At 32.6% G+C, this 22,624-nt stretch overlaps 2 protein-coding genes across 4 annotated transcripts; one reads left to right on the top strand and one right to left on the bottom strand.

The window, feature by feature from the left end:
• Positions 1-992: 992 nt before the first annotated feature.
• On the top strand, positions 993-7,054 carry NRT1.5 (nitrate transporter 1.5). Of its 2 annotated transcripts, XM_085713004.1 has the most exons (5): positions 993-1,123; positions 1,359-1,491; positions 4,745-4,962; positions 5,072-5,634; positions 5,844-7,054. In XM_085713004.1, exons 1-5 carry the CDS (start codon positions 1,091-1,093, stop codon positions 6,712-6,714), a joined length of 1,818 nt encoding a protein of 605 aa, XP_085569130.1. In that variant the 5' UTR covers positions 993-1,090; the 3' UTR covers positions 6,715-7,054. The 2 variants fall into 2 exon arrangements, with proteins under 2 accessions (XP_085569130.1, XP_085569131.1); XM_085713005.1 differs by lacking the exons at positions 993-1,123; positions 1,359-1,491 and adding an exon at positions 4,337-4,649.
• Positions 7,055-7,583: 529 nt separating this feature from the next.
• On the bottom strand, positions 7,584-13,119 carry PKP3 (plastidial pyruvate kinase 3). 2 transcript variants are annotated; one of them, XR_015011528.1, is made up of 12 exons: positions 12,892-13,119; positions 12,514-12,789; positions 12,258-12,423; positions 11,959-12,093; positions 11,714-11,824; positions 11,496-11,584; positions 10,403-10,465; positions 9,309-9,484; positions 8,644-8,746; positions 8,323-8,488; positions 7,984-8,092; positions 7,584-7,895 (listed from the first exon to the last, which is right to left on the bottom strand). XR_015011528.1 is itself a non-coding variant. In XM_085713006.1 (12 exons), exons 1-12 carry the CDS (start codon positions 13,072-13,074, stop codon positions 7,782-7,784), a joined length of 1,674 nt encoding a protein of 557 aa, XP_085569132.1. In that variant the 5' UTR covers positions 13,075-13,119; the 3' UTR covers positions 7,584-7,781. The 2 variants fall into 2 exon arrangements, 1 of the variants encoding a protein (XP_085569132.1); XM_085713006.1 differs by having other exon boundaries at positions 8,340-8,488.
• Positions 13,120-22,624: the final 9,505 nt, after the last annotated feature.

Genomic DNA, 22,624 nt, shown 5'->3' with positions numbered 1-22,624 from the left:
AATAAGTGCTTGAAAACTGTCATGATCGAACTAATATCCAACAGTAAGAGTAATTACTATGTTTTCTTGATTATATGTAATATATATCAAGAAAAAACCTAAAGTTTCTCTTTTAAAAATTAAATATTCTTTCACTAATGTTATTTATTTTACCGCCAAATTATACATCTTATTGAAAAATGCATGCACAAACAATTTTAATCAATCCATGCTTGACTCGACATTAGAAGTGTGTAGTATATGAAACGTACAAACATTTTTTTTTTTTATTGTTATGTATGTTGTAAGTTATGGTTGGATGTTTTGTCTTAACTAAGCATTAGTTTTGTCATTAGTTTTGTTTTGTAAATCAACAATTCTAGTTATGTTGCTCAATTTATTGATTTGGTTTCTCATGGAAAAAGAAAATGTGAAGTGTTTTCATTCGATATAGATGACTAGTTGGTGAATTATATAGAAGCGATGTAATCATGTTGGTTTTGGTAATAAAGACATTATTCTTCAATGTTCTCTTACCGACTTGGTGAAACTTTTATGTAATTTCGTCTTGGACTAAATCTAAAATTAAGGGTTTCTTCTATAATTAATATAGATGAAGTGTCCACCGCTTAGACGTGACTAATACTAAGTTTTGATTTTTGTTTTGTTGGAAGAGTTAACAATTCATTAGTATCAATTTTACAACTCCCGTGAGAAATTAAACTTTCTTTCTTGAGACTAAAAATATCAAACTTTAATCCCTAAACTCCCACCTTGTTGATAAATACATCTATTAATACACTAAAATTCATAAAATAAAATTATAAGAAATCCTTACTAATTTTACACACAACCTCTATTTCATTCAACCTCGATTGATGATATTTATCAAATCTTGCTTTGTCACGCAGTTTAGGTCCTTTTGGATGATTATGCCATGTGGACACTTAAATCTACACCGTTCATCTCACACACCCTTCCTCTATTTATTCAATATCACTCCCACACTCTCCACCTTAAAATTGTCTTTGTGTAACAACTTTTGTTCTTCTCTTCACCCTTCACTTTCCTCTGCTAGAGTACACTACCCTCAACTTCTTTGATTTCAACAATGTCTTGCTTAGAGTTAGAAGTCTCTAAAGAGGTTAGTAGAAATAAAATAAAAATTACATTTCCAAATATGTACATTATTCCTCTTTAATTCTTAAAACCATGAAGCACCCTTAAAATTGTTTTTGACATACTTTGTTTGATCACTAAATACATATTTTGAGCATGCATATTAGTCTCATCAACAATGAATGTAAATTATGTAATAAATATATAAACACTAAAAATGTATATTTTATTTTATTTTTTGTTTTCAAAACTCTCTGCAGAACATGTTCAAAGAAGAAACAGATTCTGAAACAGAATCAGAAGAATTGACTCTAGATGGAAGTGTTGATTTCAATGGCCGTCCTGCAATAAGAGCCAAATCTGGAAGATGGTCAGCTGGAACCATTATACTCTGTAAGCTCTACAAACATAAATTGCAAAATTTTTATTTTACCGTATTAATTTTATTTTATTATATACTTTGGATTCTTTTGTTATCACATAACCTCGTAACAAAACTCACACACACTAAACGCAGAGAAGCTGAACGTTGTTGATTAGAATTTGCGCTTCTACATATCAAATGTACTCCAGAATATCAAATGTCTTGCAACTTTTATCATTTGAACTGCACTTACTCGGACTATTTAAAAAAAATAATACTTGTTTTCACATAATGCAAATCATGCATATATATAACAGTACATATTCCATACTTTTTCTTACAAAAACAATTAAAATTTCATCAATAAGAGATATACATTAGTACTATAAGTTGTCAATGATCTTGTTCTTAAAGCTTATTGAATCCCGGGAATTTGAGGAAAAAAAATACACATGCAAATACATATATGTATATGATTGCGTATACGTATAGTTTATGATAGCTGGAGAAAGGTGTTGGTGTTGATGGCGTAGAGGTTTGAAAAACCTTGTTAGTTGAAAAAAAAACAAAAAAGGTTAATTATAAATTCATGTGTTGTGTTCATATTGTTTGCATGTAATTTTAGATAGCTTATCATAAGGAATAGTAAATGAAAGGTGAAGTTACTTTTTGTGTTGTGTTGTTGCAACATTTTCAAGCTTATCAGTTTTATGTATAAAAGGAAAAACGAAAGTTTTGGAACGTTTTCCATTTGGCATACAAAATTCAAAGTAACATTTTTGTCAGCTTTGTTGCATGCAAACTTGGAAGGAAGAGTATGCCAGTGCCAGCTAACTCTACATTATCCACCGAATTCACATGCTTAAACTTGTTGCTTCACACTTACTTATTTGGGGAAGGGTTAATTAAGTTTTTAGTCCCTATAAATATTCACAGTTTTGTTTTTAGTCCCTATAAAATAAAATCACACTTTTTAGTCCCTATAAAATTTTTCATCAGCATTTTTAGTCCCTATAAAATTTTTCCATCAGCATTTTGGTCCCTGTAAAAAATTTCCATCAACATTTTTGGTCCCTAAAATGCTTAAGGAAAATTTCACAGGGACTAAAAAGTGTGATTTTATTTAGTAGGGACTAAAAACAAAACTGTGAATATTTATAGGGACTAAAAACTTAATTAACCCTTTGGGGAATATAAGAAAAAATAATGTTAAAGAATTATTGTGGGAGTAAATAAATTTTTGAATATATAATAAAATAAGTAAAAAAAAAATGATGTTAACCATCCCCTTTTAAGGGAAGGACATTATGATCTAAAGTTTGACTGAAGGTAAATAATATCTAATCAAAATTGTTTTACCTAAACAATTCGTTTTTTGGTGAATCTCATTAACCTCTTGAGTTTAATTGTATACAAATAATTTTTGATATATTGTATATATATAAAAAGCTTTACATTCTTAATAAATTACAACTATTTTTTTGAGGAAACAAATTACAACTTCATTTTTTTGAAGGAAACAAATTACAACTAATTATATATACTTAATTTTATAAGTAGTTGTATGTGACTTTAGATGTATATATTTATGAGGATTATGATCGATTTACTTTTTTATGGTGTAAAAAAGGAAAATTTTAATAAAAAGAAAGGGGAAAGAGTTTGTGAATATTCATAGTCATAGAGGCTTTTGGCTGTCCTCAACAAAAGACAAGAGACCGGGAACTATGGTAACTAAAAAAAAGACAAAATGCAGAAAAGAAGCATGCAATTCATAGAAATACGTTTATGACAGACACGCAACCAGCGATAAGATTTTGCACTACTTGGGTGGATGACATGTGTCATGGACTAGACATGTAACCAAATGATCATGTGGGTCAATTAAAGTTGATGTATTTGGTTTAAAATACAGCCAAATACAATAAATTGACTCATTTATCTCCTATAAAATGACTAGAATGAGTAATAATTAGCCCAAAATGGAAGAGTAAATTGGTATTGACCCTACAAAAGGATCACGATAGCTAGGTATACTTTTTTTGACAAGAGGTTGGTATATATATTTACTAACTACCTAGTTATTGAGGGTTAGTTGATTAATATGCATGCTATGGTTTATTCTGAGTATGGAAAATTGGTATAGATCACATCTATAATCTTCTTTAGGTTGTTTCGTGTAAGTTAGTTTGGTGCTGAGAGAAAGAATGTGAACAAGTAATATACTTCCATGCAAATGTATATTACGTGATTGATATCTAGAAAATGTTTTTGCAAAATAAATATCTATTTTTTGTGTGTGCAAAATAATAAAATAAAATATCTTTTATTTACATAAAATAATATTCAAATGATATAACCCACTTGCGTTGGCCTGGTGGTATTGGTTTGGGACCTGGGAGTGTGCTCCTCTTGAGGTCTTAGGATCGATTCTCCCCGGTGCCAATTTAAGTGGGTTAATTTAACTTCTTCAAAAAAAAATCAAATGATATAATGTATGCTTTGAGTTATATAGAATAAATTTTCATTTATAAATTTTCTCTTATATACTGGTACTCAAAAAGAATGGACCATATACAAAAGTGTCTTCAAGCTACATGATATGAAAGTAATATATAAAATTCATGGCATGAAAATCAACAATCCTTTTGGAAAAAAGTAGTTAAAATAATGAATTAAATTTAAAGAATGATTTCTTTCCACAAAACCTGCTTTTTGAAGTGTTATCACGCCTCTGAAACCATTAATAAGATGGTGTTTATAGTGCTTTTATAAAGGAAACCTAAGCATACCTAAGTAACCTAACAATATATTATAAAATAAACTTGTTGCAATATCTTGTGTGTGCATATGTATGGTGGTGACAAAATAGACAACCCTTTACAGAATGGTTGTGATGGCTGATTAGGATCTCGACAAATTTGACTTAGCTAAGCCATGCATATAGATAACATAATATGAATATTATCAATATTGTTTTTTCTTTTCAAATTTAGTAAATTATCTTAAGTGAATTGTGCTGCCTTGTACAAAATTATTTCAGTCTTCAAGAAGAGTCTAATACAGATGCTGAAAAAACAGAATCCAAAACAACATAAGACAGAAAAAAAAGAACAAAAACACATAACAAAACAGAACATCAATTCAGCAGTATACATCTGCTCTGCACTTGGCATAAAGCATGAAGGTGTAGATAAGCATGATGGTATATTTAATTCACTATAATATTAAGAACATGGTTGCTAATGCTGTTTATTTTGTTGTTCTGATTGTATTGATCAGTGAACCAATGTCTGGCAACTCTGGCATTTTTCGGGATTGGAGTGAACCTAGTGGTATTCCTGACAAGGGTGGTAGGACAAAATAACGCAGAAGCCGCTAACAATGTGAGCAAATGGACTGGAACTGTTTACATCTTCTCTCTAGTGGGAGCTTTCCTAAGTGACTCTTATTGGGGAAGATATAAAACATGTGCTGTCTTTCAGGTCATTTTTGTAATTGTAAGTAATGACTCTCAGCAGTTTCATCTCCAAACACTCTTTTATTTTTAGCTGCTACATTATTTCATTGACTAATCAATAAATCTTCTGGCTTTGATATATATGACAGGGTCTAATGTCCTTATCCTTGTCATCGTACCTCTTCTTGATTAAACCTAAAGGTTGTGGGAATGAATCAATTCAATGTGGAAAACATTCAAGTTGGGAGATGGGGATGTTCTATCTCTCGATCTATCTCATTGCCTTGGGGAATGGAGGTTACCAACCGAATATTGCCACATTCGGGGCTGATCAGTTTGACGAGGAGCACTCGAAGGAGGGTCACAATAAAGTGGCCTTCTTTAGCTACTTCTACCTAGCTTTGAACTTTGGGCAACTCTTTTCAAACACCATTCTCGTCTATTTCGAGGATGAAGGAATGTGGGCTCTTGGCTTCTGGCTGTCTGCAGGCTGTGCCTTTATCGCACTGATATTGTTTCTTGTTGGCACACCAAAGTACCGACATTTCAAGCCCAGTGGCAACCCTCTTGCCAGGTTCTGCCAAGTCCTTGTTGCTGCATCAAGGAAAGTGAAAGTTGAAATGCCATCAAATGGAGATGACTTGTATAACATGGATACAAAGGAGTCTTCCACCGATGCGAACAGAAAAATCCTCCACACAGACGGGTTCAAGTAAGTGATAGAAGCTACCTTCAGCTGAAACCATAATACTTTCTTATGTGTGTATAGCCGAGACTGCAAGCATGAAACAGTTCTCCAATATTATTTAGCTAATTTTGGTACATTGTGAACAAAATAACTTTTTTCAGCATTATTGCCCATTCTAGATCCTACTGAACTAAAATGATTTGATAAATTTTCCATTTTTTGTTGTGATGAAGGTTCTTGGATAGAGCAGCGATTATATCTTCAAGAGATCAAGATAACCAGAAAGGCGCCTGTTCCAACCCATGGCGTCTCTGTCCTGTAAGTCAAGTTGAAGAAGTGAAGTGCATACTGAGACTCCTTCCAATTTGGCTCTGCACCATAATATACTCGGTGGTTTTCACACAAATGGCTTCTCTTTTTGTGGAGCAAGGCGATGCCATGAAAACCACTGTTTACAATTTCAGAGTACCACCAGCTAGCATGTCTTGCTTTGATATCATCAGCGTAGCTGTCTTCATTTTCTTCTATCGTCGAATTCTCGATCCATTTGTGGGAAAACTTAAAAAGTCCGACTCTAAGGGACTTACGGAGCTTCAGAGAATGGGAGTTGGACTTGTTATAGCTGTAATAGCAATGGTTTCAGCTGGACTAGTTGAATGTTATAGGCTTAAGCATGCAGACCAAGACTGCCGCCACTGCAAAGGCTTGAGTACTTTGAGCATCTTCTGGCAAATCCCTCAGTATGCACTTATAGGAGCTTCTGAGGTGTTTATGTATGTAGGGCAGTTAGAGTTCTTCAATGCTCAAACACCAGATGGCTTAAAGAGTTTCGGAAGTGCACTTTGCATGACATCCATTTCCCTTGGCAACTATGTAAGTAGCTTACTGGTCAGTGTAGTTATGAAGATCTCTACGGAGGATCACATGCCGGGGTGGATCCCAGTAAACCTCAATAAAGGTCACCTAGATAGGTTTTACTTCCTCTTAGCCGCCTTGACATCGATGGACTTAATTGCCTATATTGCATGTGCAAAGTGGTACAAGAGTATACAGCTGGGCGAGAAACGCAAAGAGAATGATGAGCCAGGTAGCTTCAAAGTCTAATTTGCAAGGGACATGATTCAAAGGCAATGCTAATAAGAGAAAGAAGGAGCAACCGGTAGAAACCGGTAGAAATAATCTTGCTTTTATCTTCCATTGGAAGAAATGCATTGCAGGTTTGCAGAAAGTGAAGCCCTTCTTACACGAGTCTCCGATTCTCTTGCAACTTTAATTTGTAATTAGGACACCTTCTGATTTTCAGTTTATGTTCTTCAAGCCCAGTTGTGTTAACTAAACCTCAATGAGACAGTGACTGTTTTAGGGTCCCAAGAAACTTCACTTCTATCCTATTTGTAAGTTCCATTGATAAATATTGAGTTAAATATGTTGTTTGGATTTCCAACATGTGATGTCTCCTTAATGTTTGGTACAATCAAACCAAAGAAATCCGAATTGGCAGCAGTATACCTAACGCCATTCCTACAATAGTGTGGACCAGCAAATAATTCTGCATAAGATCGCTTAGGAAGAACAAAATAAGGCACTAAATTATACTGGTTACACTATATGACAGAAAAAGTTCTGTGCAAGATCACTTACAAAAAGGACAACATAAACATATGATTTAAGATATTTACTGAATGCACTCATAGGTAACAACAACTACCCCAGCAGTAATACAACCTAGGAATTTGTAGTAGTAAAAGCGGAATTAACAACGAAAACTTGGAGAATGTTTGGTCCACAAAATGAAATTATGCATAATCAAAACGCAAATAGGTTGAACTTTATGTCACAGTGGAATATTGTATCAAATCAAATCTATGCCAAATGGTTTCAAAAACAGCAATAGATCAGGAAATTTCTTTCAGCCAAGAAAATAATATCATTATGACAAGTATGTGAGAAAATAGGTAGGAAAATAAAAACAATTCATCAAAACCATAGTCAATGCTCATAAACAAATCATTATTTGCATTACAAAAGCTCCTAAATTATTCAACTTGTTGTTTCACATCCATAATAACAATCAAAACTATGATTCATAGAAAGACTTGGTTACAAGTGAGAGAGGAAAAGAAAAGGCTATTGCACACTTTTGAGAAAGAAAGACCCTTTAACCAAGAATATTATCCATGAACCTCGCGAACTTGAATGTGGTGAATGGATTCCGCACGCCAGATTGGTTGTGCTCCGCTTTGAACAAGAGTAACATATTGCCCCTCGTCTAAATGACCTTTACTCTGCAGCATAAGAAGACTTTCAGCAACATTTAAGAGAATATCCATCAAAAAAAGGAAGATGCATGCAATTGGTGAAGATATCACTCACCAACAGTAGTTTGAGAGCTCTAGCAAAGGTCTCCTCAGCATCATTTGAAAATTGCATGTATATAGGCATAACACTATGATAAAGTCCCAACCTCTGCTTAATCCTTCCTCTGTAATAGTGAAATAAGAAGTTATAGATGGAAAAGATTGTTGACTTAAGCACCTATTACCTCAAGATAATATAATATGATCAAGCCATAACAAGTACTGTTTGTTTCTCCTAAACAACGGTGAGGACAAAAGGTACAGCATGCATAATTTCATCAGCTGACGTATATTTTTCTGGTTAGATGCATTATGCATATAAGATCGATATTAAAAAACAAAACATAAAACATACATGCTGCTAATACTCACTCATTTGTGAAAGCAAATATTGTTGAGTAGGGCCTATAATGGCTCAAAAGAATAGCCATGGATCCAGTTCTGGTGAACACAATAATAGGAGTATTCAGAGTATTAGACATAATTGTTGCATGTAAGGCAAACATTGCTCCCATATGGCTCTGTCAAAAATGTAAACACAAATTAATTAGGTTTTAGGATATTATCAATCAAATCTACGGTGGTAAATCCTCTACGCTCTAGTCTGCAGCATGTGAAATAGAATTTCAAAACTACATATGTATGTCACAAGGAGGCTTATTTCTGAACTAAGTACCTTATGGAAGCTCAAATGATTTGGATAAGAATCACTTCTTAAAACACTGGATTCATTCCTTAGAGCCACCGCATGCATAACTTTAACAGATTTCAATGGATATCTGAAGCAGTTGTAAACCTTTTAAAATAAATTTCTTACATTAAAAATATTTGAAAAGAAATGCAATATATGCATACTTATCAGCACAGACGCATTCTGTTAAAAAAAGATGACAAATTAGGTTTTGTAGCCATAGCAGGACGAAAAATAACTAATTTTTATTATGAATGAAGTTTCTTTCCTGAAAGCATTGTTCTCCAAAACAAGGTTAAGTCTGCAGTCATAAAGCACTAAAAATCATTTAAGACTGTTATTTATTTACTTTTTAAAATGTCTAGGTTGATTCAGACAAATTCCCGTTTCGGACATGCAGAGAAATTCCCAAACTTTGCTTAGTTGAAGTTCCATTCTATTTATCCTTATATTTGTTTGTTTCCCTTGGAGGATATTTTATATCACATTCTTGTTATTCTTTCATTCTCTTCTCTAATGACATTTTTTTAATCTAAAATGAGCTAAATAGTATATCTTTTGCATTACAAGAAGAAAAAATGAAATTTAAAAACATGTTTGAACTGATATAATAAAAAAGGAACCATGGCCACCGAGGATAGCAAACACACTTTCCATGTGCGGTTTCTCCTGAAAGCATGACAGCATCAGCACCTTGTCTTACTGCAATTGCAATGTCTGAGACTTCCGCCCTAGTTGGTGTGGGATGAATAATCATGCTTTCAAGCATATTTGTTGCCACAATAACTGGCTTTTGCATTCTGTGGCATCTTCTAATGATGTCCTCCTGTTTTATTAAAAACGGGATTGAGCTACATAGAACATGGAGTTAAACATAGTCCTACGTCCTAAATATCAGTGAAAAGATATATGCAGACTTGAAATCGCAAAATTATTAAAAGAACGGAGAAACAGAAATAAAAGTTTGAAAGCCTATATGTAAGAGTTCCACCATCTAGTTCGTGTAAAACTTTACATGGAATCCACATATCACATTGAAACTCTAAACAATCAATGATATCCAATGAATTCCTTCATAAACATTTTTTATGGTTCCAATATTAGAGAAACACACATATATTTGAATCTTTTGTTTTATAGGCTCTATTACGCCCTCTATGAAAGGTAAGACCTCTCAGTTGAGAAAGGCCGTCGTTTAGTTCACTGCTTTCTAGACCATCGTTAACGTTTAGTGCAACAGCTATGCAGGCAGCAGAGAAGGGGATTCCGGAAAATTGATGTACACAATTAAAGACAACAATATGATACTCCATCAGTCTCATTATGAGTGTCATATTTGAAATATTTTTCCGTCTCAAATTTTTAGTCACTTTAGAATATCAAAGCAAATATTTATTATCTTTTTTCAATAATACCCTCATTTATATAAATAGTCTGTCCGTCATCTACTCCTATATATTTTACTATAGAAATCAATATTAATAATCATTTTCTTAAGAAATACTCATTACCTTAAACCACACTTATAATGAGATGGAGGAGACTACAAAGTGAAATTTAGAACATCTACTTAAATTGCTATTTTTATTAGATTTTCCCAGTGACTGGAGCTACTGCATCCCTAATCAAATGTGCCAAAATAATGATTATCAAACATATTTTGTAGATTATCTGATGAAAGAACCTATATACATGTCACCAAAATGGCATACATATCATGTTCTGAGCATCAGCATCAGATTACCTGCAATAAAGGAACTTCTTCAACCGGAAGTTCAGCTCCAAGGTCCCCACGAGCAACCATTGCCTACAAAAGTAGAACTCAAAAGATGAAACTGGATGCTACGCACAAATAAATATAATACTTTGGTATGTACAATTAGATGATTACTAATGGCTTTCTCCAAAATATAGACTCTGAGGCCTGAGGGTATTGGAAAACCTATCGGCAGGTTCAAACTAATTCAGGGTATACCAAATGTTAAATCAGCCATAGCGGGAAGTTTTCAGCGAGACTTAGTTAAAAAATGTGCAATAGATTTTTCTAATTTAACATTTTTCTAACAAATTCAGTTTCATACATTATCAAGTCTATTGAAATCAACTACAAAGCCTGCACAGAGAATGTGGTTATCTTTGGGTATCTGTATGAGTAAGGTCAACTATGAATGTTGACGTAGAAATCAAATCAATATACTTTCCAAACCTTAATAACGTCTGCAGTATACCTAGTAATCTGGCATTTTGATATTGTAAGAAGGAAAAAAACTATCAGCCAGCAATAGTGCAGAAACAAACAAGCACCAAAAACCCACCATCTTCCATTATTCAACTTGATGGATGAACCATGCAAGTAGTGTGTATGATATTATCCGACAATTTTCACCATAACTCGATTGCATGAAATGGCTATCTAAGTTAAGAAAGATAGTGATCATCGTCCATATAATGCACCATGCTGTGAAGCAGAACATATCATGAATGCACAACACTAAGACAAGGGGAAAATATAGTAGTTTATAGTCATCAACTCAAGATGCAGTTATGTTTTTCTAACACCCCGTAAGAATCTGAGACTTGCTCAGAACTTGAAAAATAAAACTGACTGCCAGATCAACTTACATCAAACTCGATATTTTTCTATTTGTGTGTTATACAAGGACACCGATATTTTTAACTTGAAATGTTCCACTTTTAGTTTCTTTATCGAGGACTATGTTCATAGGATGCACACTGATGTATAGAACAGCTAAAATTAACTCCAGTTTTTATATGTTTAATAAAAGGTGTTAAAATATGTATACTACAATACATAATTTAAACAATGAGGAACTAACCCCATCTGAAGCTGAAAGTATGGAATGAAGATTTGGTATGGAATCTGCACTTTCAATTTTTACAATCACATGTATATCAGCATTGTGTCCTACAGAAAAGATATAAAATTAGTTCTTAAAAGAATCAATACCCCAAGAAATAAGAAACACGCATACCAGATTCACACAACGGGATAAACAAGCATAAAAAGGAAATTAGATAGCAAAAACATAATTACTTTTGAGGTAGTCCTTTAACTCATAAACCACTCTAGCATCCTTGACAAATGATACAGCATAGAAGTCTACTTCATTGTCTACACCGAATTTGATATCTTCCCAGTCCTTTTCTGTGAAGATAAACACATTTCAAAGTAGCATAAAATTGTCAACTGGATTAGCATACTAACAGTACATATCTGCAAGTAGCTGAAACCTATTGCCTATCTGCAATCGATCAAGGACAAATACAACAGAATTATACCAGTTATGGAAGGAAGCGTTGCACTTTTTCCACGAACATTCAAATGACGCCTAGATTTCAATTCTCCGCCATCAATAACTTGACATTTAACCAAGTCTTTTGTCTTTGACTTAACAACCAGAGACATCATTCCTCCTAAAATAACAATGGGGAGAGAATCAAGAGATTCGGATAATCGAGTTAGGTGATTATGCAACAAATAAATAAATTCGTCTTAAATACTAAGATTATTATAAACACAAAATTGGAGGTTAATTTCAAATTTCAGAATACAAGCAGAGAAGCATACACACACTCACCATCGACGAGAAGAACGTCTCCAACCTCGACATCATTGACAAAATCATCATAATTGACACTAACAGTATCTTGAGTACTAACCCCTCTTTTAATAGTAAAATTGAACGTCTCCCCTTCTTTGAGTAAAATTGGTTGTGGCACATCCCCACTTCTAACTTCAGGACCCTGCCAAGAAGAATAATTGTTAATCCGGTGTCAGTGTCGTGTTTGGTGTCTCTAATTCATTTTGCAATGCAATGCAATGAATAATTTAACCTTGGTGTCAAGCATGATGGAAATAACTCTATCTTGAAATTGAGAATTGTATTGTTTAACAAAATCAATAGTTTTCTGATGGGAAGTGTGGTCCCCATGTGACATATTCAAACGAGCCACATTCATTCCAGTTTGAGCGAGCTTCCAAATCATGTCACGTGAGCTAGTAGATGGACCAATCGTGCACACGATCTTCGTTTTAGTTCGTTCATCTGATCCTTCCCCTGTTCGCCACGTACCATAAAGCAAAGAAGAGTTTGTGTAGTAATCATTTCCCTAAACAAATAGTAGAGGAGAAGTGAATTCATTTTTTTGAAAAATATATAAGTTTAGATGAGTCGAACTCCGACTCAGAAATAATGAGTTAATAATACTTACGAGAGTGGGAGACTGGTTGGAGGAGGTTATTTGGGGGACGCGTTTGGATGGATGCCTATGCTTATGCTTAGTAGAATGAAATGGAAATTGTTGGGAGATGGAATTGGAGGAAAAGAGATTTTTGAGATTATTATTAGATTTGAAGAGAGAAGACGTGGGAGAAGAAAGATGAATAGTTGTCATGATGATTGATTATCAATCAATCAATGAATGACACGAAAAAAATCAAGGAGTTTTTGTATTATTGGATTTTTCAGTGTTCAGATATTTTTAATTGGTAGTATAAAGTCTCTGTTTGTTTTGTTTATGTCTATGCCCCACTCGTAAGGGTGTTCAAAATCAGACTAACGCCACACGAATATTTTGTATACCCCCATATGCAACATGGAGAGTTTTTGTACGTAAGTGAAGATAGTATAAATCAACCTTGTAAGTAATTATAGGATAATTCGTTCTGAATTTGTGACCATTGATTAATTTTGTCCTTGAAAACCTGATAAAGTCGTATGTTTGACGCAAGTCAAGATGACGTTGCCTGTAGAATTCAACCTAGCTCAGTTACTTGCAAAGATAGTGACTTAATTCTTCCTTTGTTGGAGCCCCACGTTTGGTTTGATTTTCCCTCTTTCGAGACACTTCTCATTTCCTCTATCCATGTGTGTAATGCCTCCTCATAACGTGTTTTTGTGTCCATATCTACTTTGGTTAGTGGTGTTACAAACATAGAACACGGAAAAAAAAAAAAAAAAAAGTCAAAATTTTAAGTTCCATTAAGTCTTGATTGATTCAAACATCCCCACAACCTTCAAAGACCTCAATAGACATGAGAAAAATATGAATAACTCTAAATTGGCTAAGGGGAACTTGCATAATGCTAAATTTAATTGTTTGTCAATTTTGGCTAACAAGTTATTTATTTTTAGGTATAAACAAATGCCCCATGTGTTGCAATATGAATTAGCTTTGATATGTGAAGTGAAGCAACATAAACAATAATTTTTGCGAGTGAACGGTGTAATCATTGGGTCGTAAACAGAAAAATAGTTGTTGTAAATCTTGCCTCAGCTTGTGAATGAGCAAAATTTATTGATTCCTTATGATTTGATTACTCCAATAGTAATCATGATCCTCTTAACCAATTACCCAAAAAATGTACTTAATCCTTAGGTGATATATTTCTATGATAGGAAGGTCTAAAGAGGAAAGGGAAAAGATATGCATGTAAAGTGTTATGTGGCACACTTAATCCTTTTTGTTTTATAAACCTTGCTTAAAGACTGTTCTGTAAACCTTGCTTAAACAGTCGTAAACAAACTTAATATTTTATACAAAATCAATTAAAATAAAAAGGATTTTGCTAACCAGTGCTCTCTGGACAATGGTTAAGAAATCTCGAAATAGAAATTGTCTTGAAAATATAAGATGTTACTTTTTATCAAGCAATGATTACACAATTTTTGCATGAAAACTTACTTGTTTTGGATGCTTAAACAATGCCCTTGAGACACTAGTTAGAATTCTCCAAATTAAAATGATCGCTGTAATATAAAAATAATGAGATAAAGCAATGAAACAAACTAAACGATCGCTGAAACTTGTATAATGATGATCGGATACACTTAACACGGATTAGACAAAGTTAAAAAATACTAACACGGATTGGACAAAGTTAAAAAATACTAAATATAGAGAAGTGGTATTTATACAACCATTTTATGACAAATTTTTTTTTTTAAAGAATTTTATGAAAACTTTCTTTCACATACTCACATTATGTTTTTACTTTACCTCTCTATTGATTTGATTTTATGAAAACTTTTTTTTTTTTACTTTATCTCTCTATTGATTTGATTTTCGTGCAAATACCTACTTTTTTTTGTAAATCAGTTGTTCAAAATATCAAATAAAATTCCGTTCGAATACTTTGACACGAAAATTTAAACCTAACTCATCTTATAAAACCGGTTTGTACGGTGAGGAGTGTCTCCTCTTTATAAACTCTTCCCAAGAATCCTATATATCTAATGTGGGACTAAATCCCACCGAGTATTTTCCGCTGACATTCTTTAACTTTAAATTCTTTGATATGATCTGTATTTTTTTTTTATCTTTTTAAGATTTCATCTTATCCATCAAAATTTCAAGAAAAAGAGAATGGTAATCTAATTAAATTCAATGGGAGGTAAGTAAAAACATATCGAGTAATATTCAAATTAAAGATTAAACTGGGATACTGTTTATCGAGAATTTAATTTTAAACTTAATTTAAAACTGAAAATTTTCATTTAACATGGAAATCCAGCTATTACAAATTCTAATTAAAGAAATGATGAAAACATACAAAAGTAATATATAATTAAGTTTAAATTAAAAAAAATGAATATTAGTTTTTTTTACAAGAAAATGAATATTAGATAAACCATATAAAATTGATTTTTCATAATTCTCATGTATTATATATGACTCTTAAAGTCATACATATCGATCACAAATAAAACTCCCACCAACTACATGAATGAAAGAAATCATTCTCCCTGATTCTTCATCTATTAAATATGGCTCTCGGAGTCATATATATTATGATATAAATATTATATATGCTAGATATGCAAAAAGATTGCAAATTCTAATCTCTATTACATTGTTTTTTTACAAGTATAGGGGTGTAACGGTTCGGTTTGGATTGATTTTCATTCAAAAAAATATCCGAACCGATGAAATCTTCATCGGTTCGGATTGCTTCGGTTTTCACTGTTTTTCAAAAAAGAAACCGAACCAAACTAATCGGTTTGGTTCGGTTTGGATTGGTTCGGTTGATCGGTTTGTTTAATAATACAATTAAAAAAAAATCATATTCTCACAAAAATATTTCATAGAACTTTGTATAATTGTATTTCATATTTTGTTTTTTCATGTTCTCTATTTTTCAAACAACTTTTCATAACTAACCTTACTCAATATTTCAGACATATGATCCAAAATTCATTCATCCATCATTCTTCAAAAACAACTTCATCAAACTTAAATATTTCAATCATCCATGATACATACATGCATCATTCATCAACAAACACAAAAATTCCAAAAAGCACATCCTAAAATTAAAAACATAGTCAAAATAGCAAATCAATGGCATAAACATGATAAAACTAACCAAGAGATAAACGATCCCAGCGGTGGCCGGTGGTGATGAACAATTGGTTTGGTGTGGTTGATGGCTAAGGTTTATTTTTTATTAGAAATGAAAGAGTCTGACTGATGAGATGAGATGAAGATAATGATGAGAGAAAGTGAATGGATTAAAAAGTATTTTATGTTGGACTTTAATTTTGGGATTAACCATAAGTTTGTGTGAGGTAGGATAATATTAGTAAAACAAGGAGTGGGGTTATCATCGGATTGGTTCATCGGTTTCACGGATCTCGAAATGAAAAACCATGAACCAAATTAAACTAGATCGGTTTTGATTGGTTCGGATCGGTTTCAAACCGAACCAAACAAGGTCGGATATTTTTTCGGTTTGGTTCGGTTTCGACTTTCGGTTTCGTTGGTTTAGTCCGAACCGCTTACACCCATTTATTTATTTGTAATCCTTCAAATAACTGAATTTTTTTAAATAATCACTTAAATTTTGTAATCTTTCATTATTTTTAGGACAAATTATAAATTTCAGCAGTTACCACTATCAACTTAGATGAGAAACATCCTAAAAATTGATTTTGTCTAATCTATTACTTATTTTTGTTCTGCTATTCTTTTGTATTTTACTATTTTCTTTTATTTTTGACACAGATGCATAAAAATAAAATATACTTGTGCAAAGTCATATGCACATTACTAGTACTAAAACAAAATCCAGAACAAAAAATAACTACTTTTTTTGTCGGCTATTTTTCATCATAAATTTATCCTTAACAAAACAACTTTTTTTTTCAAATTTGTAATTTAAACATACAACATGAATATTTACACCATCCCTCAAAAAAGAAAATGAATATTTACACCAAAATTTAGATAAATTCAACATGATTTTTTCTATTTTATAAGCTTTATTTATTTATTTATTTTTTTGAATAAGGCAAAATGAGATATATATTAACGACAAAAACGTTTGCTTCCTAGCACAAGGAGTGCCTAAAGAAGCAAAACAAAGTTACAAAAATCCAGTCTTAGGAACAGAGTTAGTAATGAAAATAAAGGCATCAGTCAATCCCCAAACAAACAAAGGGATGCTGCCACCATATATGGTAACCAAAAGGGAAGCACACATTTTTAGCTTTCAACCATCAAAGAGAGGACATCTTAACCTTTTTCAAAAGTTGCACGGTCGAATTGGCCTTATTAGCAAAGAGTCTCTGGTTTCTTTCGTTCCAAAGAACCCAAATACAACAAAGCCAAATCAAATGTAATAATGACCGACGTCGAGCAAAACCACCTGAGGAGTGAACAAATTGATAATAATGATTCGTAACCTGATAGGGATCCACCGAGTACACACCAATCCAAGATTTAACAAGTTGCTAGAGATTACCAAAAACAGGGCAATGAATAATTAAATGATCAATTGTTTCATTTTGGCCACACCCTGATACACACAATTGGTCGTCCATATTTATAACGCCTCGGCGCACCAAGTTATCCTTTGCCGGCCATCTATTGATGAAGAGGCACCACGCGCAAATAGAGACTTTCAAAGGAACACTTTTATGCCAAGGTGCCTCCGAAACAATATCATGATCGTGCATCTCCTGTCTCATGAGCATTTGATACACACCACGAACTGTGTAATCGTCACCTGTATTTGGTCTCCACCTCCAGACATCTTCCACAGAATCCTACAAAGTAACGTTAGAAAGTGTAACACCCCGATTTTTAATATTATTTTATTAATATACTTATTAGATAATATTAGTATTATTATTAGTAGTAGTGTTGATTGTTTGACATTATTATTATTTTTATTATTTTATTTGAATTAAATCCGTTTTAACATGTTTGGGTGAGGTTGTTTAGTTAATTGGGATAGAGACATTAAATTAATAAGGGTAACATATATAAACTAGAGCTTTAATTAATAGTAGTAGTTTAATTAAAAAAAAGAGTGAGAGAAACTAATATATAGAAAGAAAATAGAGTTTTTTTTAGAGAGAATAAGAAATTAGAGTGCGAACTGGGGATTAGTAAAATTGGGTAGAAAAGAGGTGTAGTTAGTGAGATGAGTAGTGCTTTAATGATTTAAGTAGACGGAAGTGTGAATAGCAAGACGGTGTAGTTACAGAAATAATAGTAACAAATTCGAGAGGTGCAGATAGTAATTTGAAAAGATTAGTAACAAAGATAGAGGACATATAGTAATCTAAAAGAGATTGATAACAAACTCAATTAGAGCTTATAAATAGAGAAGAGAATTAGAGAATGAGGGTTACCGAGAGGAAGAGAGAAACAAAACGGTAAAAGAAAAACTAGGGTTATGGAGAGAAGAGGTAGAGATGAATAGTGAGAAGAACCTAGAGAGAGATTTCACCGTAGGAAATCATCAATTTCGCAAAAGTAGAGGTATGGGGCGAGTCTCTATTTACCATAAGGGTTGTATGAATATATGGGTAGTGAAAGATTTTTATTTGTTTTCATGGTTTTTGGTGAATTCATTATTATATTTATCCCTTTGTGTTTTTATAACTATGAAATTGATTTATGATTTTGTGAACTTGGTGTTGTTAACGTAGAAAATAAAATTAACCATGTCATCGTGTTGATCCTCAAATATTTCCCTGTGCGCTTGCTAATCCCCTTGCGTGATTCCTTCTTCTCTGTTGTGCTAAAATATGATGCTCTTCTCGTGATGTGTACTGCCTTATATCTTTTGTTCCTGCCGTTTTTATTTATTAAGAAATCTATGTTTTTGTCTTACTCCTAAATCTATCGGGTTAGAAATTTTATAAGGAATCATTTAATTGGTCTTACGAGTTCCTTACTTTTGTTTTGGGTTGCCGAGTTTATTGTCCCTATATACATATATACATATACTCTTCAACGTACTCTATTAATTAGAAATAATTTCATTCAGCATAAATGACTTATAAAAGATGTTGCCTTATAATGGAGATTCAAATTTTGACCTTGCTGCAATTCTTTGTATTTATTGTGACTAGTTGGCTAAATTGATAATTATTGGTGAATTGTAGCTATTCTTGTATTAAAGGTGTTAACATGCATGTTTATACAATTGGCAGTGAGGGATTACTACTATATTTGTTAAAATAATGAATCTTATTTTTAAAAAGATTTTATAGAGATAATTGTTATGATGAAAATTATTGCTACCATTTTGAAATATGTTTGAAATAATAAGTTTTAGATGATGGGTTGAATTGATTAGATATTAACTGATTAGCAAAGATGAATTATTTGATGATGTGTGATTTAAATATGTTTCTTATAAAGATGTGCTATTTGATGATGTGTGATTTAAAGATGTGCTATATAAAAATGTGATATTTGACGACGGTGTTATTTAAAGATGTGCATTGTTGAGTCATTACTTGATGTTCATGCATTCATGATCAGTCCGATTTAAAGATGTGATTTAAAGATGGGGGATAAATCAGTAACATAACTCTGATATCCAAAACCGGTATCACATGCATATAGAGTCGAGTTAGGGACATTGCATTCATTGTCAAACATATTTGAAGGTGTAGTGAATTTGATTATATATTTAAAGAAGTGTAATTTGTGAATTATTTGATGATGTGTCATTTAACGATGTGTAATTGATGTGTTATTTGAAGATGTGGAATTAATAGACGTGTTATTTGAAAAGTGTAACTATTTTAAGATGTGATATTTAATGATGTGCTTCTATATGATTATGTCTGAATGATTTGTATTTTGCTAAGTGGTTACTCGATATTCTTAAATGTTCTCGATGCTTATATGTTATTATAAGATGTTGGTTGATGTCTATTTGATTTTTATTAATGAAACTTTATATTTAAATATGAATATTGTCTGACTATGATACATACATATCTAAATGTAATTGTTGTGTTCTTTTATCTGGATCTATACATGTGTTTATGCATTTCTTATGTTGAATATATTCTCACCCTCTAGTGGCGGGTTGGGCGCTTGCACCCTTGTGGTGTAGATTTGCAGGAAGAAGATCTTAGTAGCAGTGAGTCTCGGAGGATGGCGTTGGGGCCTTCTCCTTTTTGTCTATCGCTTTTTGGGAGTTTTATTGAGTCGAAGCTCTGATCAGTAACACTAGGGACCGGGGATTCTTTTTATTTTAGACTCTATTTTAGAATTCTTTTGAATTTAGTTTTGGTGTTGAAATTCTAATGCGACATATATTTTAAAGTTTTTGAAAACTATTCCATTGCAATGATTTTAATTTGAATGGAGTACTTTTGAATTTTTTTTTTAGAAGATGTGTGACACCCTTGTGTGTTTCCTTATTTTAAATGTGTTTTATTATAAAAATAAAATGTGGGAATTAGGGTGTTATAGAAAGCAAATTCATAATCTCCACCACTAGATCCTCCTCCCATGCTAACAACCGCCGCCTCCATCCCCAAGCCTCCCCATTTTCACCCCACCCTAAGGCATGCATCGCGCCCACCGTTAGGTCCTGGTTAATCGATAAATCAAACAGCCTCCTAAATCTCTCCATAAACGTCGTCGTCCCTACCCAACAATCCGATCAAAAGTAAGTATTAAAACCGTTACCAATACGTTTTGAAATGCTCTCTTCAAACCAATTCCCGCCCTCTGTAACACCCCGTTTTCCCAACATAAAAATTTCAAAAATAAATCAGAGTTTCTCAACGTAAACAGAATGTTACATTTCTTTTCTTAAAATCGTAAACGGAATAAATAAATATTTATCCTTCAAAAATCCAACAATGTAATATTTAAAACTTCACAGCAGAAATATTTCAACATCTTAAATAATCTTTCGCACAAGGGCCTCAACATAAAATCTCATAAAATCTTGGTTCAACAATAATTCTTGAAAAGCTTCTGAAAATAATACGTAAGGAACAGCAAAGCAATAACAAAATTCTCATCCCGTTACGTATCAGAGCACCTAGGACACACTTGTGAGGAGTCCACTCACGACCACGACTAATCTTGGTTACCTGCAAGTTACCCATACGAAGAGCAACATTTTCAAGCAGAAGGGGTGAGATTTCACATTTATTAATAATAAGCATATAATTCTTCAACAGAATTTAACAACATAAACATCATCATCATATCATATTAATAATCATATAAAATCATAGCATCATCATAGACAACTTCATAATCAATCATCAATAACAACTTCTCAATCAACTTAATCAACTTGACGACTTTGACTCGACTATGCAACTTCAACTTCTTAAAACCATCTTGATAATGCAAATGCATGTGGTACCAATTCAGGGCATCAAGCCCCCAACATATTTGAGCGTAAAAAGGCTCCAGGGCATCAAACCCCCAACTTAATTGAGCAAAAGCTCCAGGGCATCAAGCCCTCAACTTGAATGATGTATGCATGGACTCAACAACAAATCAACAACTTCAACGACATCAACAACAACTTACAACTTAATGACATTGACGACAACAGCGACAACGACAACAACATCTTCTCATGATAATATCATAATTCATCAATTATAGACAACATCTTATATCATCATATTAAATAACATATATCTTCATATAATACATCATCAATCATGAACAACATCATATTCATCAATCATAAACAACATCATATAACATCGTATTTAAACAACAATAATTCACTATGTATCTTTGTAAAAACATAATAAATTATCCACAACATATTTTCATGTCAAACCAAAGCTACTGGAAAGATATCACAAATATCAACAAATTTCATGTTTATACCAAAGACTAATTCAGAACAGAAACATGTGAAACAAACGCAAAAACATGAAAAAGAGAATGTTGTCACCGTACAATTTCGCTAAGACTTCCTTGGAGTATTTTCATCATAACTCAAAAACTAAAAATCATATTCACGTCAAACCAAAGCCACTAGAAAGCTAACAAAATTATCTAAAACTTTCATGTTTACACCAAAGACCAATTCTGTACCGATCAATACCAGTTTTCATTTTAAAATTCGGGGCAGTGATGAAAAAAATCAGAAAAAGCAACTTATATTATTCAAACTTCACATTCATTCAAAATCATCACAATCAACAACAACATAACATAAATCATCAATTGAGCATAATTCATCAAGTATCCAAATACATATACCAAGAGCATGCAATTTCATCATCAACAATTCATTTATCAACAAATTAACATACCCAAACATATCACTACAACTAGAGCACGAATTTCATCAATTAAATTGCAATTCAAAACCTAACTTCTTTAATCATCAAAATAAAACAACAACAAACATGTTAAACCCTATTTCAGAACCATATACTTATGATTAAAGAAGGTTAGTCCCACCCTTATCTTAGATTAATTGACAGCAAGGTTCTACAGACTTCTCCTTCTCTGACTCTTCTCTTCTCTTCGTTTCTCCTCTTTCTCTAGGTTTCTCCTCTTTCTCCCAAAAACAGTTTACACGTAATCCTTATTTTCTAACTCTGACTCTCCTCTATATATATAAATCCTTAACCTACTTATTTTCTCTTATTTCCAATTCTGCCCCAAAGCCTCATTATTCTAAATAATTATATTTTTCCACTAA

Source organism: Medicago sativa, chromosome 5 (assembly GCF_051527215.1).
Source record: "Medicago sativa cultivar Bolivia chromosome 5, Bolivia_mono, whole genome shotgun sequence".
Taxonomy (NCBI): domain Eukaryota; kingdom Viridiplantae; phylum Streptophyta; class Magnoliopsida; order Fabales; family Fabaceae; genus Medicago; species Medicago sativa.
This window is presented reverse-complemented; position numbering and strand designations above follow the sequence as displayed.